Genomic DNA, 15,388 nt, shown 5'->3' with positions numbered 1-15,388 from the left:
TACCAGAGTATACCTCTGAATACTAGACACAAAGTGTGTTGCATTAGGATTTTACCAGAGTTTACCTCTGAATACTAGGCACAAAGTGTGTTGCATTAGGATTTTACCAGAGTATACCTCTGAGTACTAGACACAAAGTGTGTTGCATTATGATTTTAACAGAGTATACCTCTGAATACTAGACACAAAGTGTGTTGCTTTAGGATTTTACCAGAGTATACCTCTGAATACTAGACACAACGTGTGATGCATTAGGATTTTACCAGAGTATACCTCTGAATACTAGACACAAAGTGTGTTGCTTTAGGATTTTACCAGAGTATACCTCTGAATACTAGACACAAAGTGTGTTGCTTTAGGATTTTACCAGAGTATACCTCTGAGTACTAGACACAAAGTGTGTTGCATTATAATTTTACCAGAGTATACCTCTGAATACTAGACACAAAGTGTGATGCTTAAGGATTTTACCTGAGTATACCTCTGAATACTAGACACTAAGTGTGTTGCATTATGATTTTACCAGAGTATACCTCTGAATACTAGACACAAAGTGTGATGCTTAAGGATTTTACCAGAGTATACCTCTGAATACTAGACACTAAGTGTGTTGCATTATGATTTTACCAGAGTATACCTCTGAATACTAGACACAAAGTGTGTTGCATTATAATTTTACCAGAGTATACCTCTGAATACTAGACACAAAGTGTGTTGCATTAGGATTTTACCAGAGTATACCTCTGAATACTAGACACAAAGTGTGATGCATTAGGATTTGAACTGAGTTTTCATTTTTTCGACAGTTAAACTGACTAACACCGTAACCCTGTAATGGATAAGTTTGTTATTTTACATGTTAACTTTAAAGACATTGAACTTTAAAACAGTTACAAACTTCCTACAGACAGGACACACGTGTCATCATTAAACTATTAACTTTATTTACATTTCTATCATCCTAATGTTATTTCCGATCACCGAAGACGATGTCACTACAAACAGACAAGATTTAGCACATCGGTTAACTATTTTCCGTTCCAACGCCTGTCTGTGTGTGCGTCAGTGGAAAATCAAATAAGACCTGCCTATCAATATCTTTGTTATGATTTGTTTTGAAAACAAAAGTTACCTAGAAGTCACCTGTATACATATTACATAATGGCTTGAATATAAGAGTTATTTTAATATACAATATCCCTTTAAATCATTTAAATTTGTTAAAAGTACTGCATCTGCATTCACACGGAGAACCAGAGCAAATTAAGGCTTTTGTTATTAGGAGGACGAATGCACACTTCGGCTGTAATAAGGCAATGTAGTATTGTTGTGTACGCTAATGAGAAAATCTTTTATTTTCTTCAGTTTATGCGGCATGCATATCTGCATATATATGAATCCATGGTGTTTTCGTGTAACTGTTTGCTATGAACACCAATATAGTCATACTGTCCCAAGTAATCACCCCAGCTTCTAGTTTTGCAGAGCCCATCTTGACACCGTAAATTATTTAAATGTTATTGCTATGTTTATTTACCATAAAAGAAAACATGCCATTAAAGATGTGAACCTTGTTAACGACAGGTTCCACATGTGGAGCAGGATCTGCATACTTGTTAGTCCTTTTGAATACTTTCTTTTGGTTCTTGATACGCTGTCCTTTTTCTTGTAATGGATATGACTTTGTCAGGAGAAGAAGACTTACAAAAAGACTGCATATGTGTGTATAAGAATAAGAAAAGGTAATATTTTAGTACCAATTAAAGGGCTCTATTGTACACATCACATTTATTCGTTTAGCGCAGGGCGCTTGTGTTAATATGTCTTTTGATTGAGTTAAGCCATTTACTCATAACACATCTTCTTATGTCTAGATGGATATCATCGGGGGTAGTATGTACGATCTCATGTACCAACGAAACAGCGTCCCAATGACACAAATATAACCTGAATATAACATATAAAGGTACAAATTTATTTTGTAGGTGAAGCTATATATCAGATTGCCGAAGCTCAAAAAGAAATCCAGTCAAGAATCGAGGAAAATGTGAGTATTATCATAATTTCGTCTATCAAACGGTTAGCAGGCCAGCCTTTAACTAACCGTTCCTGGAATATTGTAGTATGAGCTCAGGAATTTTATTTTGATAGGAAAGTGTAGAACAGAAATATGAAGGGAAAAAATGAAAGAAAAAAAACGTAGTGTACTTTGACCTATAATGGTTTACTTTTACAAATGATTTGTCTCATTGGCACACATACCACATCTTCTTATACTCAATATTGGTATTGTGTTACCATTCCATACGTTTTTATTGAGAAAATTTCCCCCCACGAAATAACAAAATGTACAAAGCTAAGATGTGTTCCTCTGATGGTTTTGGTGATAGATCTTTGAGTAGATGTAAATCTATTGACATTTTGTTTCTAGATTTGGGTTTATTAGAGCCTTAAAATATATAGTGGGCATCTGATGGCATCTTAATGTCTTTTTGTATTGTTTGGCTGCTGTCCTATTCATATGTCCCCAAAACTCGTTTTATTCATATTACAGATAACAAAATTTATGTGAATTTTTCATGGCTTAATTGATATTTTAAATCCACTTGCCATTGAAATTCTGAAGGACCTACTTTTTTACACTTCACATGCACCAGTTAGATGCAAATTTTCAAAAGTGCATATTTATTGAAATAGTGAACAGACCATGAATATTGAAAAGAATAATTGTTAAATCAAACATTTATAATATGATGCATTTAAATATAGTGTATTATGTCTGCCCTCCCCTATATTAACATAAGTTTTCAGGTAAATTTTAATTATAGGTGTAATCTTTACATTTTTTTTGTCAATGAATTTAAGACTGGGATTGAAATTTTATATTTGTGAAGCACTGAGAAATATGTCAGAAAATATTAAATACTTTTTAAGCATAATGTCACCATGGAGACAGTTCTTATAAAATGAATAAAACTATGTACTAAAATATTCTTTTCATATTCTGAACAGATTTTCAATTCAATATGAGGACATTATTCAACTTAAAAAACTCAAAAATTTAGTAATAATAAATTGTGAGTGTTTATTATATATGTAAAAAGTAAAATCACAAAAATACTGAACTCAGAGAAAAATCAATTCGGAAAGTCCATAATCACATGGCAAAATCAAATAACAAAACGCATCAAAAACGAATGGACAAGAACTGTCATATTCCTGACTTGGTACAGGCATTTTCAAATGTAGAAAATGGTGGATTGAACCTGGTTTTATAGCTAGCTAAACCTCTCACTTGTATGACAGTCGCATCAAATTCCATTATATAGTCACCGATGCGTGAACAAAACAAACAGACATAATAGGTAAAAATGTCAAAAATAGGGGTACAGCAGTCAACATTGTGTTATCATCTTAATCACTATAAAACAACAAATGTAACGAAGAAGCACAAAAAGGCATACATCAAATTAACATCCTCATTTTGATTATATTATACGATTATATTTGTCTATGTAAAATGCACCCATCAAGGAAGGAGGGTATGGGTACTGGTGTAAAATTGCGCGTTTGAAATTCGCACAGGTAGACATGAAATAATTTTGTCGTTCAATGTATGACGGGATGCACAAATACAGTCATAAATATGTGATCTTGGTCAAAATGAATAGTTCTGGATCTGATCAGCTGTGAGAAATTTCTGAATCCACCATGGTACTTACTAGGCTTTTTTATTTATGCTTTTTTTTTCTAAAATAAAAAAAAAGGTTTTCTTTTAGCGGTAATGCAATTTGTTTCTTAATTCAAAATTTTAAGAGGAAAAACAAAAATTTTCATCATTGAACTTTAAATTCTTTAAAGAATTAAAACATGAACAAAACAAATATATCTTTATTACATATTCTATTTATTCAGAGATTTCATCTTCAACAAGAGAAAATCTCTAGGTTTTATAATGATCCTATTAAATTAATTTTATTTGCTGTTTCTATTACAGAGCAAAGCTTTGTTTTCAGAACTTATCCTCCCCTTGGAGCAGAGATTAGAAAATGACTTTAAAAGATCTTCGGTAAGATTTGATTGTAATTTTGGTTGTAATCACTTTTGATTACCTGTATGAACCACGCCCATATTTTGATCTTTCTGTATATGACATACCTTTGTAAGTCTTTTGTAGTTAGATATTCATTTCTTGTAGATGGATTGGTATAGAACACAATAGAAAGACATAACAATTAAATTATTGTAGAATGTATATGTGAGATGTCTATCCAAAGGTGGAAATCAAATGTTCAATCAACTATAGTGCACTTTGATACCTTGGTTCATAAACAATCTCTATTGATTGATTACATTCAGGAAGCTCAATATCAAACTTCCTTGGTTGAATGTACTATAAAGGTGTATTACTAGAAGTGGAGGATCCAGGGAGGGTGGTCGGGGGTGGAACCCCCCTTTTGTTGACGATCAATGCATTTCAATGGGGACATATAAATGAAACCCTCCCCTTATCCTGGGTTTGGACCCCCTTTTAAAAATGGCTGGATCCGCCCATGACTAGAGACAACTGATAGATAGGTCTAATATCTCATGAGACTGTAATCGTTCAGATGAAGTGCAGCAATAAAAATCATTGTCCTTTCATAAATGGTTAGATACCAGCACTTATTGTGATTGTTATCACCTATACCCCCTAATACTTTATACTGGTTTATATTATATGTAAAAACTAGAGAAATAAAGTTATTAATGGCTGTAGTAATCTGTATCACATTCTGTGGGTTTAAAAGAAGGTTGATATCAATAAGAAAAGAAATGGTAGTAAATTATCAAATTGTTGTATTGTTGTGATTGTTCAAGTCCTTCAAGATGCTATTGTAGTGAACCCTCTTTGTGTAAAGATATATAGACCATTAGGGTAAGCCAGATTTAGCCCATTATATTTATGTTATAAACATGACATATTAGTATTAAGATATCTATAATTGCTTAAAGTACACCTTTTACATAAGTTCATAGTTCGTGGCCTAAAAGAAGGAATATAAGATGGAAAATTTAACTAGTTGTCTTCAAGAAAGTATATAAGAATATTTTTTCATGAGAAACTTTTAAGTTATAAAGTCACAACCTCATTGATCAGGATGGATTTAAAATATAAGGGCTGGCAAAAAAAGGGTGTGTGTGTCATACCATTGAAATCAATTTCATGCGTTTGTTTTCCCATTGCAAGTAACAACATTTGAGTAATATATGGTAAATACCGATTTTTTGTAGAAAAAGTCTGATTTTTACAATTTTATCAACTACATTACAATGAAGGCTACCTTTGATAAACAGAAACTAATTTAACCTGAATGACCTGGTGCAGAGGGCTGCTTATAAGGCTGTCAACAATTTATTCTGTCATGAATGTTTTGTCTATAAAATTATATGATCCTAATAAGAAAAATCTTTCTTAAAAAGAACAGACTTAAAAGAAAGAAAATTGAATAATAGAAAATTACATTGGATCAAACTATTTGTAATTGATGCCTGACAGTTTTAATGTCTGTTTCACTAATTAAATGATACATCAAAATTTACACCTTTAAATACAGGGTTCTTCTCTTTGATAATTGAAGACCCGGATAACATCTGATTATATATCATACTGTACACAACAAATGTGTCTTTATCTTGATGATGATAAATCTATAGATAGTCAATAGGTTTGAAGAGCCATGTTAAGTGTTGTTGACTTTCCACATTCTAAGATAAAAGCTCAAACATATTCATCATAGTCCTGTCTCATTGGGGTGACAAGGACCTAATTTCTACCTTCAATGTTTGTGGCCAAATCACTTTCCACATTCTAAGATAAAACCTTAAACATATTCATCATAGTCCTTGTCTCATTGGGGTGACAAGGACCTAATTCTACCTTCAATGTTTGTGGCCAAATCACTTTCCACATTCTAAGATAAAACCTTAAACATATTCATCATAGTCCTTGTCTCATTGGGGTGACAAGGACCTAATTTCTACCTTCAATGTTTGTGGCCAAATCACTTTCCACATTCTAAGATAAAACCTTAAACATATTCATCATAGTCCTTGTCTCATTGGGGTGACAAGGACCTAATTTCTACCTTCAATGTTTGTGGCCAAATCACTTTCCACATTCTAAGATAAAACCTTAAACATATTCATCATAGTTTTGTCTCATTGCGCTGATGAGGACCTAATTTCTACCCTCAATGTTTGTGGACAAATCACCTTTCTCATTTTGACAATTTACATTACAAAACTTGAACATTGAGAATGTCAATTGTTTGTTAATGAGAGAGTTTTGTCAGCCTGTCTGGTTACTTGGGTAAAATCCTATTAAATGTTTATTTACTCACGGAAATTATCATTAAATCGTTGTTTATTTTCTCCTAATTATCTTTTTCTTTTAAATGTTATGCTTAAAATAGTTTAGTATATTTTTGTCACCAAACAATTATAAAAAAGTGCTATAACCTTAAAGTTAATGAAAAGTTGAGCATGAATTTGTTACTTTAGATGATTTATAACCTAGATTTTTTTTTGAAAGAGACAAACTATGCTTCTTTCTAAAATAATTAAATAAACACATCTTTCGATAAGTTTGGTACAATAAACTGATTTATTTCCTGATATTTTTTTTCAAGAAATATTTTTTTTAAAAAGAGTAGAATTGCGTTAATAAATAATTACAGGGAAAACTTAGTTAAACAGAATATAAACTATAGTTATATAAAAATCAAGTTATGAAAAGATGGATATTTAAAACACCAGAAATGTCTGAGCAATTTATTAGTTATGGAAAAAAATCTTGTTATGAACATTTACAAATTTGTATGTACTCAGAGTTAGGCTATAATTCTATAAATTACATTCATAAACATATTTGACACAGATAAAACCTGCACTTTTTGATAGGTGATTGAAATTTAAAGTAATTGAATTGAATTTTAAAAGGCAATTTTATTTTAACAGCTTCATTTAGAAATAATACAAAACCGTTTTAAGTTGATCAAATTGTGTACATTGAGTTCCATGTCATTTAAAAAGTATGACATAATTTAAAATTTCCAAAATATCTTTTGTAGTAATATCACATTTCTGTACTATTAATTTAGATGTCATATTTTATTCATGTGGTTTTTAAGATGTCTGTACTTAACATTTTTTTTTAAACTACTGCAAAAATGTCAAATATTAGAATATATTGACATCATAACTATGGTAACCAGATGAATCTAAAAATTTAAGATTCTGTTATTTTAATTTGTCATATCACAGATATATCAGTTAATTAATAGTTGTATTATCCATGAATAGTAGACATTGATTTTTGTTGTGATTTAGGGTTGCTGTCTCTCATTAACCTATACTCTACTACTCTTTTCATTCATATTAAAAACCAAAATTACAATAGTTCATTAAAGTACATAGATGTAAAATCACATTTCATATACAAAATAAAATGGCCATTAAATCTTAAACTGATGAAGCAAATAAACCAAAGCTTTCATTATGTGAGTCCTCCAGTTTATTATGCGCTTAGGAGTCCTTCTCCAGTGTGCAGAATTAAATTTTCATGCCAAAGGTCATGGTTCTCGCCTTGCAGTCCAGCTTCCTCCGCCAATAACAGATGGCCACCCCAAAATAGCTTATAGAGCTATAATATAGGATAATATATTACTAGTAGATAAATGTACCCAAATTGATGTCTGAGTAATAATAAGGAAGTTACATTGACAGTTTTGTATTTATTTAAAGCTTTTAGTTATATGAAGATTTGGTAGGTCCACAGAGTCCTAGGTATGTTGTCCTTGTCAAGGTCAAGCTAAATGTAATCCTAAATAACATAGTAAACTTACAGACTAATCAATCCAATACTGGGTTGCTAGGTTCAGGCATTTTGGATTATACCATTGAAGAGTCTTATTGTTTTTTATAGTAAAATATAATGTTTAGATTTTACCAATTAAACTCTAATTCAATATGAAGAGCCATTGGCTGTAAAATACAATGTATAGAGTCACCAATTAAACTCTTAATTCAATGTGAAGAGCCATGGCTATAAAACACAATGTATAGAATTAACCAATTACACTCTGATTTAAGGATGTATTCTTCTGACTTTTCTGTCTTGTTCAGTCTCGTTGAAATCTCGTTCTTGGATTATTTACAAAACATGTGATACAAGTGGAAAATATCAAGGAATTTAAAAATATTATAATCAAACCTAACTCTGTGAAAAAATTGTGTATTTACAATGAATGGTTTTTGAGTCTTCCAGTTTTCAAATTTGACGACCAATCAAGTCAGTATTTTTAGCCAAAATTTTGAGAAAATGGTATTTTTTCAATCATTTTTATAACAAAAAAGTTGAAATAATATACATTTTGTTCTTAAAACTGATAAAAATCACAAAAATACAAAATTGACAGGATGGTAAATTTTACACAAAACAGCGTCAAAATATGATAAAACTTTCTTATACTAACACCTACTTATAGTTTTTTTAATAAAATTTATTCAGATTGGTCCACTTCATCTTTATAGAAAGTATGAAAAAAAGTTTAATTGTGAAACTGATTTTTTTCATGATAATAGCCCAAAAATAGGTAAAAATCAATGAAAAATGGGAGAATCATCAAAATTGTGCATTTTCAAAGGGCGGTAGTAAAAAAAGAAGTGCACCACCATATGATTTTTCTTCACCAATTATTTTGTTACAGTTTTATAAACCCCAAAATCAGGTTAAGAAAAAAAGTTTAATTCTAGAAATATTTGGCTCCTCAGAGGTGTACATCCTTAATATGAAGAGCCACCTGTTTTCAATACATCAAGAAGGGCAAACAGGATTTGCTGGGCTGAGATATTTTCTTCTCTATTTTTTGTACTATTTTCACATTTCTTAAGCGGTGTCAGAAAAATATTTCTCCTCACTAGTGAAAATCTGTTCTCAGTAAATGATTGGTTGAAATTTAATTATGACAAATTTTCTTGACTTCTTCTGAATTGTGAGTCTTTGTGACACCATGAAAAATGTGACCATACCTAATGACGTAATTTAAAATAGTTATCAAAAGTACCAGGATTATAATTTATACGCCAGACACGCGTTTTGTCTACATAAGACTCATTAGTGACGCTCATATCAAAACAGTTAAAAAGCCAAACAAGTACAAAGTTGAAGAGCATTGAGGACCCAAAATTCCAAAAAGTTTTGCCAAAATACAGCTAAGGTAATCTACTCCTGGGATAAGAAAATCCTTTGTTTTTTGAAAAATTCAAAGTTTTGTATGCAGGAAATTTTTAAAAAGAACACAACTGTCTGCTAATGTCTGAAAAGGAAGGATGAAAACCAATAGAAAAACAGATTCCACTTTGTGTACTAGTATATTTCTCCACTCTCAACAGTTATATTACATTTATTTAAAAAGCTCTGCAAGCCTCGCACTTTGAATATGAAATTTCACTGTCTCTAGTGGAGAAAATTCAAAATATTGTAACATACTTGTTGCAGTTATGAAATCTATATTTCTCAAATCATTGGTTACAATATGAAAAACCAACAACAAATATTAGAAAACATTTGATGGATGGAATTCTATTCTGTTTTGAAAAAAGACTTTTTTCCTGGTTTTAGCAGTGGCGGATCCAGGGGGGGGGGGGGGGTTCCGGGGGTGCGCACCCCCCCTTTATTTTTGCCGATCAATGCATTTGTATCGGGACATATGTTTTGCACCCCCCTGCACCCCCCCCTTTGCCCTGGGTTAGCACCCCCCCTTTCGAAAATTCCTGCATCCGCCCCTGTTTATGGACATATTTATAGATAATTAAGTGGTGAAACTGTAATTCTAATCAGTTTTCTGTATAAGATTGATCTACTGAATTGACATTTGTCATATAGAATGTATTTAACAAAAGTATTGAGCAATAGTAACCAAATGACTTTCTGTATACTTTGTCACGTTTTGTGCATAAACAATACATAAATTTGCAAAGCTAACTGAATGTGTCTTTAATACTTAAAAAGAGGAAGCCATGCACTTAACAATAATTATAAAAGCAAATATTATATAATACTTGTATTGATTTGAGTTTGAATTGGTAGCTATGATTCAGTCTTAATATCTTAAACAATTATACTGAAGTTACACTTCAAATTTTAATTAAATTTTGAAATGTTAAAAGATAGAATGTGATTTACCAATTCTTTAGTCCATGAATACCGAAATATATTTTTGAAGTGATATATTTTTGTTCTTATCTCCCTTATTTGATGATATATCTACAGGCACAACACAGAAGATATACTCAAGGTCACAAAGCAGTCATCAGTCCATATGTCAAGGCCAGTGATAATCTGAAAAAGTTCAGGAAGAAAACAAAGAACAAAGTGGTCTATGATGACCAAAAAGAAGCTCATGTAAGACAAGTATTAAGTTCAAGATTAGAGAAACTTAATAGAAAATTAAACTCAATAACAGTAATAGTTCAAGTATAAATGAAAACATATAAGGGTTAACACCAATGAAGTAGCAACCAAGCAATAAATGACAGACAAAAATAATATCATATCATCTAGGGACAAATCAGAAAAAATTGTGACTCCAGTAAGGTACCCCTCTGAGATCACAAGGTCACATTTGAAAATTGCCTCAGATCACCAGATCACTTCAGATGTCTGGTGACAAGGTTGGCAGCAAGACCTCTAAGGTATCAGGTCAAATTTGACTATGTTGAAACCATAAATTTGAAGTTCTGTATTAAAGAAAGAGGATAAGAACTGAAACTCATAAAAATTTGATAAAAGAATTGAGGTGAACCAAAGTTCATGTTATCCAGATTTAACCTTGATCAATGACATTTCTTTTATCAGATGATAAAAATTAGAGAAACTTAATAGAAAATTAAACTCAATAACAGTAATAGTTCAGGTATAAATGAAAACAAAGGGTTAACACCAATGAAGTAGCAATTTAAGATTAAGAACTTAAGATTTAACCTTGATCAATGACATTTCTTTTATCAGATGATTCAGATTTACTATCAAATCTTGTGAAAACAAAGGATTTCAAAAATAGAAAGACAAAACAAAGAATCTTGAAAAATTATCAATCTGAATCTGATATTTATTTGGTAAAGCATCAGATGGTTCAGGTATCAACAGGGATGGTACGTGGAGTTGTTAAAATATGACATGGTATGATTGCCAATGAGACAACAGTCCACCAGAGACCAAATGACAGAGAAGACAACCAATATAGGTCACCATACAGCCTTCAACAATGAGCAAACCCATACTACATAGAAATCTATAAAAGGCCCATAAATTACAAATGTAAAACAATTCATAAGAGAAAACTAAATTCCTAATTTATGTAGAAAATAAAAAAAACCAAACAATTTCCAACCACAACCAGAATAAAAAATGTGTGATATAAATGTTTTTATGCTTTTTTCTTATTTTTTTCAGTACATAAACGCATTAGAAAGATGTCATGAAAAATTATATGAATACAGAGTACAGGGTCTAAAACTGGTAATTTTATGTTATATTGAAAGCTATATACCTTCAAGGACTTTTAAAAAACATCCTTGATTCTATCACTTTGTATGCGGAACAAATGAGAGTAGAAATTTGTTGTCATTGGAAATTAATAAAGTTCTAAAATTAACAAATCAACAAATAAATGTATTAGAATGAAATTTGTCAAATTTTCTGTTTGTAATTAGTTTTAGGTTAAAAGTTCAGAAATGAAATAAGGTAATATTTTTAATGCCTAGATCCCCACTCCCACTATCTTGATATCTCTTATCTGTTTATTGTACTGTTTTGACTATAACATGTTACCAATACATAAGTACATAGTAGTTATGACCATATTTGGTGTGAAAGCTGTTTGTTATGTTTTTATCGATAACATATCAATTAAAGATAACTTATACAAATATAAATATTGACCAAATAGGATGTTTGACTACTGATATATAGATAATTAGATTCATCCTGAATGTCACAAAGGTCCAATCAAATCAGATATTTGTAGGAAAATCATTTTAATACTTCTGAAGTTTACATAAATTAATTTATTAAAGCATTATGAATAAAGCCTAGCAGTAGTGGAATGTAACTTTTTGTCAGATAAAATTATTATTACATCATAAAACATACAAGTTGTAACCAATTATATTGCAACTGGTCAATTGAATTTTGATTGTATCAAAAACCAGTGGTCAATTTAGGGGGAAAGAAATGGTATGTGCATACCCTGTGATTGGAATATGTATTATTTTTTAGCATAAAATTGTCCAAACATGAAACAATTCTTCACCTTGCTGAGCTATTCAGTATTCAGTGATGGATCCAGGGGGGATGTGGTTCTGGGACGATCAATGCATTTGAATGGGGACATGTAGTAGGACCCCCCCACCCCAATTGGTTTTGGGTGAGGTACCCTCCCTTTTTAAATGACTGGATCCATCTCTCATATTTACACTGTTTTAGCTAATTAAGCCTTTGCCTTTCAAAATTAACAAATAAAACAATAGTAGCTATGCATACCTAATGATGGTTAGGTATTTTGAAACCAAATTAAAGGACACACATGAGTGCATGTGGAATGGATTATTATGTTAATATGAGATTTGCATTTTCGGCTGATAACTCACAAGTATATGTAATAATTTCTATGTTGAGATAAGTAAGTGAAACTTTTTTCTACAAGTTTGGATGTATTATTTCAACACACAATTGGCATGCCACAAATCTTTATTTAAAGAAAATCAGACAGTCCCCCTTTTATATCATTCAAATATCTTACCTCCTGTTTATCACTTTAAAGTAATTTAGGTATTTAATGAATAACTCTAATATTTATTTCAGCTTTCTTTACACTTTTTCACTTCATCATAGTCCAACACTAACTATACCTTATGAAATTAGAAAAAAGAAATTAAATAGAACCTGTTTTTTTATAAAAATTATTATTTACATTAATTTAATTTGAGTAATATAACCATACACTTGAGTGGTGTTTGAATAAATATATTTAATAAAATGCATCAATAATCAAACAAAAAATCATGATTCATATCAAAATTAAAAAAAAATTTCATGATATAAAAAAATACCAATCAAATTTTCATTGAAGAACAAATAAATCTTAAGTTCTTTCATTTAAAACATTTAAAATACCCAACAATTTCTTAGCATAATGAAATTGGTTAATAACCAATTTGTAGCAGAGCATCAATGCGTGCATTACATAATAAAAGAAGTTTTATTTACATGAATAATTTAATATCCTAATAATAAGTGTTTTTTTTATTTTGTAGGCTTTATTAGAGGACAGAAAATGTCACTGTTTCTTATTAGATCGACTCAGTGCAGTAGCTTATTTATATGCAAATCATCATAAACAGGTATGGTTGAGCATGTTGATACAAGTCCATCTGACATTATAGATATTGTATGGCCTTGACTTTATTTCCACGTTTCAGGTTAGGTTTTCAAAATTAGATATCTTCCTCTGGAACTCATTATATATGCATGACAGGTCAACAATGTTTCAGATTTGCATTTAATTCAAGAAATTTCTGTATGAAAAGGGAGATAACTATACCTTTTTAGTTTTTAAAATTGAATGAAATTTTTGTAATTTTCTTATTTTGGATTTTTTTATTAGTAATCTTTTATTAAATAATAACATTGACTTTGCTGTCTGCAGAAATCGGAATCTTTGAATTGCCTCAATGGAAACACTTATTATTATATTCTTTACTTTTAAGTCTGCAGACACCTTACTGGCGGGTTTGCCTCAATGGAAACAGTTGTCATCACGGCCTCAGATATTACCTCCAGAGGCAGAAAGATTTCTTTACCAAACAAAGGTATGTTTTGTTACAACTATAATCTTAAGTTCTTGTAAAAAGATTTTTTTTGCTCATTGTTGAAGACCACACAGTGACCTATAGTTGTTCTAGTTGTTCTATATCATTTAGACTCTGGTGGAGAGTTGTCTCATTGGCAATCATACCACATCATCTTATTTTAATATAGACTGAAAAAGTCTACACAAAGTCAGCATTGTTTTGCTTATATTTGAATGGGGTAGTGTAGCCTGTAGTTTTCATCTAAATACTTTTGGTTTCAGGTGGATAATTATTATTAATCACACCACATCTTATTTTTGTTATATTTTGAATATAGGAAGAAGTAGGCAATGGCAATGTATACTGGGGTAATGGCCATCTACCTGACGAGACCAGATCTCTTGGTAGTCCATACAGAAGGTCCAATAGTGCTCATGATATGCAGCGGAGACCTGTGTCAGAATATGCTAGTCCAGAATCATTTTATGCTGGAAACTTTGGTGGTAAATATTTTATAAACGCAAAATACCTAAAAGTGTTAAAAGTAGAAGTGGACATGTTCCTCTGAAAATAACTTAAAAAAGAATCACTATCAATAAACTTCTTCTTTGCCAGAAGATGAAGCATTACTAAGAATGCATGATGTATCCATCAGTGAAAACAAGACAAAACAAATCTTAGTTTCTATAAATCGTAGGATAGGTGGTTTTAATTTTCTAATTCCAGACAAAACAATGCCACATTCTCATTGCATGGAAGAAGTGTTTCAATTATCCAATTCCAATTGAAACAATGCCACTTTCTCATGGAAGAAGTGTTATAAGTGTTTCAATAATCTTAATTCCATCTAAAACATTGCCACATTCTCAAAAATTAATAGGTTTAATTATCTAATTCCAGCCAAAACAATGCCACATTCCCGTGGCATAAGTGTGCCACCAGCAGCTCCCCCTGGTACCATGCAGGTTCGTGCAATTTACAGTCATGTTGGAGAGGGAGATAAGAAATTAAGTTTTACAGAAGGTGATATGATTAATGTGATAGGTGAACCGGCAGAGGGTTGGCAATATGGTGTTAATACTCGTAGTGGACAGTAAGTACAAGGGAGATAATTATGTTGGGTAATACTCAATGTTGGCAATAAGCATAAGATTTAAAATTCTAATGCTTTGCATTGAATGTGATGTAAATACTTGTAGTGGACAGTTAGTACAAGGGAGATAATTCTTATAATTTAAAATCATTGTGAACAAGTGGGAAAATGTGAAGGGTTTGATGTATACTATAAATATGTAAAGGGACAGTAGGTACAAGGAAAATGATTACAATTGTTTGCTACATGTTTCAAATTGATAGCAATATATGCTGAAGCTTAAAATTTACAGGATAATTAAATTTGTTGGTAACATGGTGAAAAAATGCGTTCTGTATAATAACTACAATGGGAGATAACTCAGATTGTTTTCACATTATGTACCAGGGAAACAATTCA

General features: G+C 31.1%; 1 protein-coding gene across 3 annotated transcripts in view; it reads left to right on the top strand.

Moving 5' to 3' along the window:
* LOC139487536 (BAR/IMD domain-containing adapter protein 2-like) overlaps positions 1-15,388 on the top strand; it is a 53,566-nt gene that overhangs the window by 28,409 nt on the left and 9,769 nt on the right. For all 3 annotated transcript variants that reach the window (XM_071272403.1, XM_071272404.1, XM_071272402.1), the window contains exons 4-11: positions 1,986-2,047; positions 3,998-4,069; positions 10,316-10,447; positions 11,498-11,563; positions 13,360-13,446; positions 13,813-13,914; positions 14,234-14,399; positions 14,797-14,989. In XM_071272403.1, coding sequence (XP_071128504.1) covers positions 1,986-2,047; positions 3,998-4,069; positions 10,316-10,447; positions 11,498-11,563; positions 13,360-13,446; positions 13,813-13,914; positions 14,234-14,399; positions 14,797-14,989 — 880 coding nt within the window. The remainder of the gene's footprint in view (positions 1-1,985; positions 2,048-3,997; positions 4,070-10,315; positions 10,448-11,497; positions 11,564-13,359; positions 13,447-13,812; positions 13,915-14,233; positions 14,400-14,796; positions 14,990-15,388) is intronic.

This window comes from Mytilus edulis, chromosome 9, assembly GCF_963676685.1.
Source record: "Mytilus edulis chromosome 9, xbMytEdul2.2, whole genome shotgun sequence".
NCBI classification, from domain to species: Eukaryota; Metazoa; Mollusca; class Bivalvia; order Mytilida; family Mytilidae; genus Mytilus; species Mytilus edulis.
This window is presented reverse-complemented; position numbering and strand designations above follow the sequence as displayed.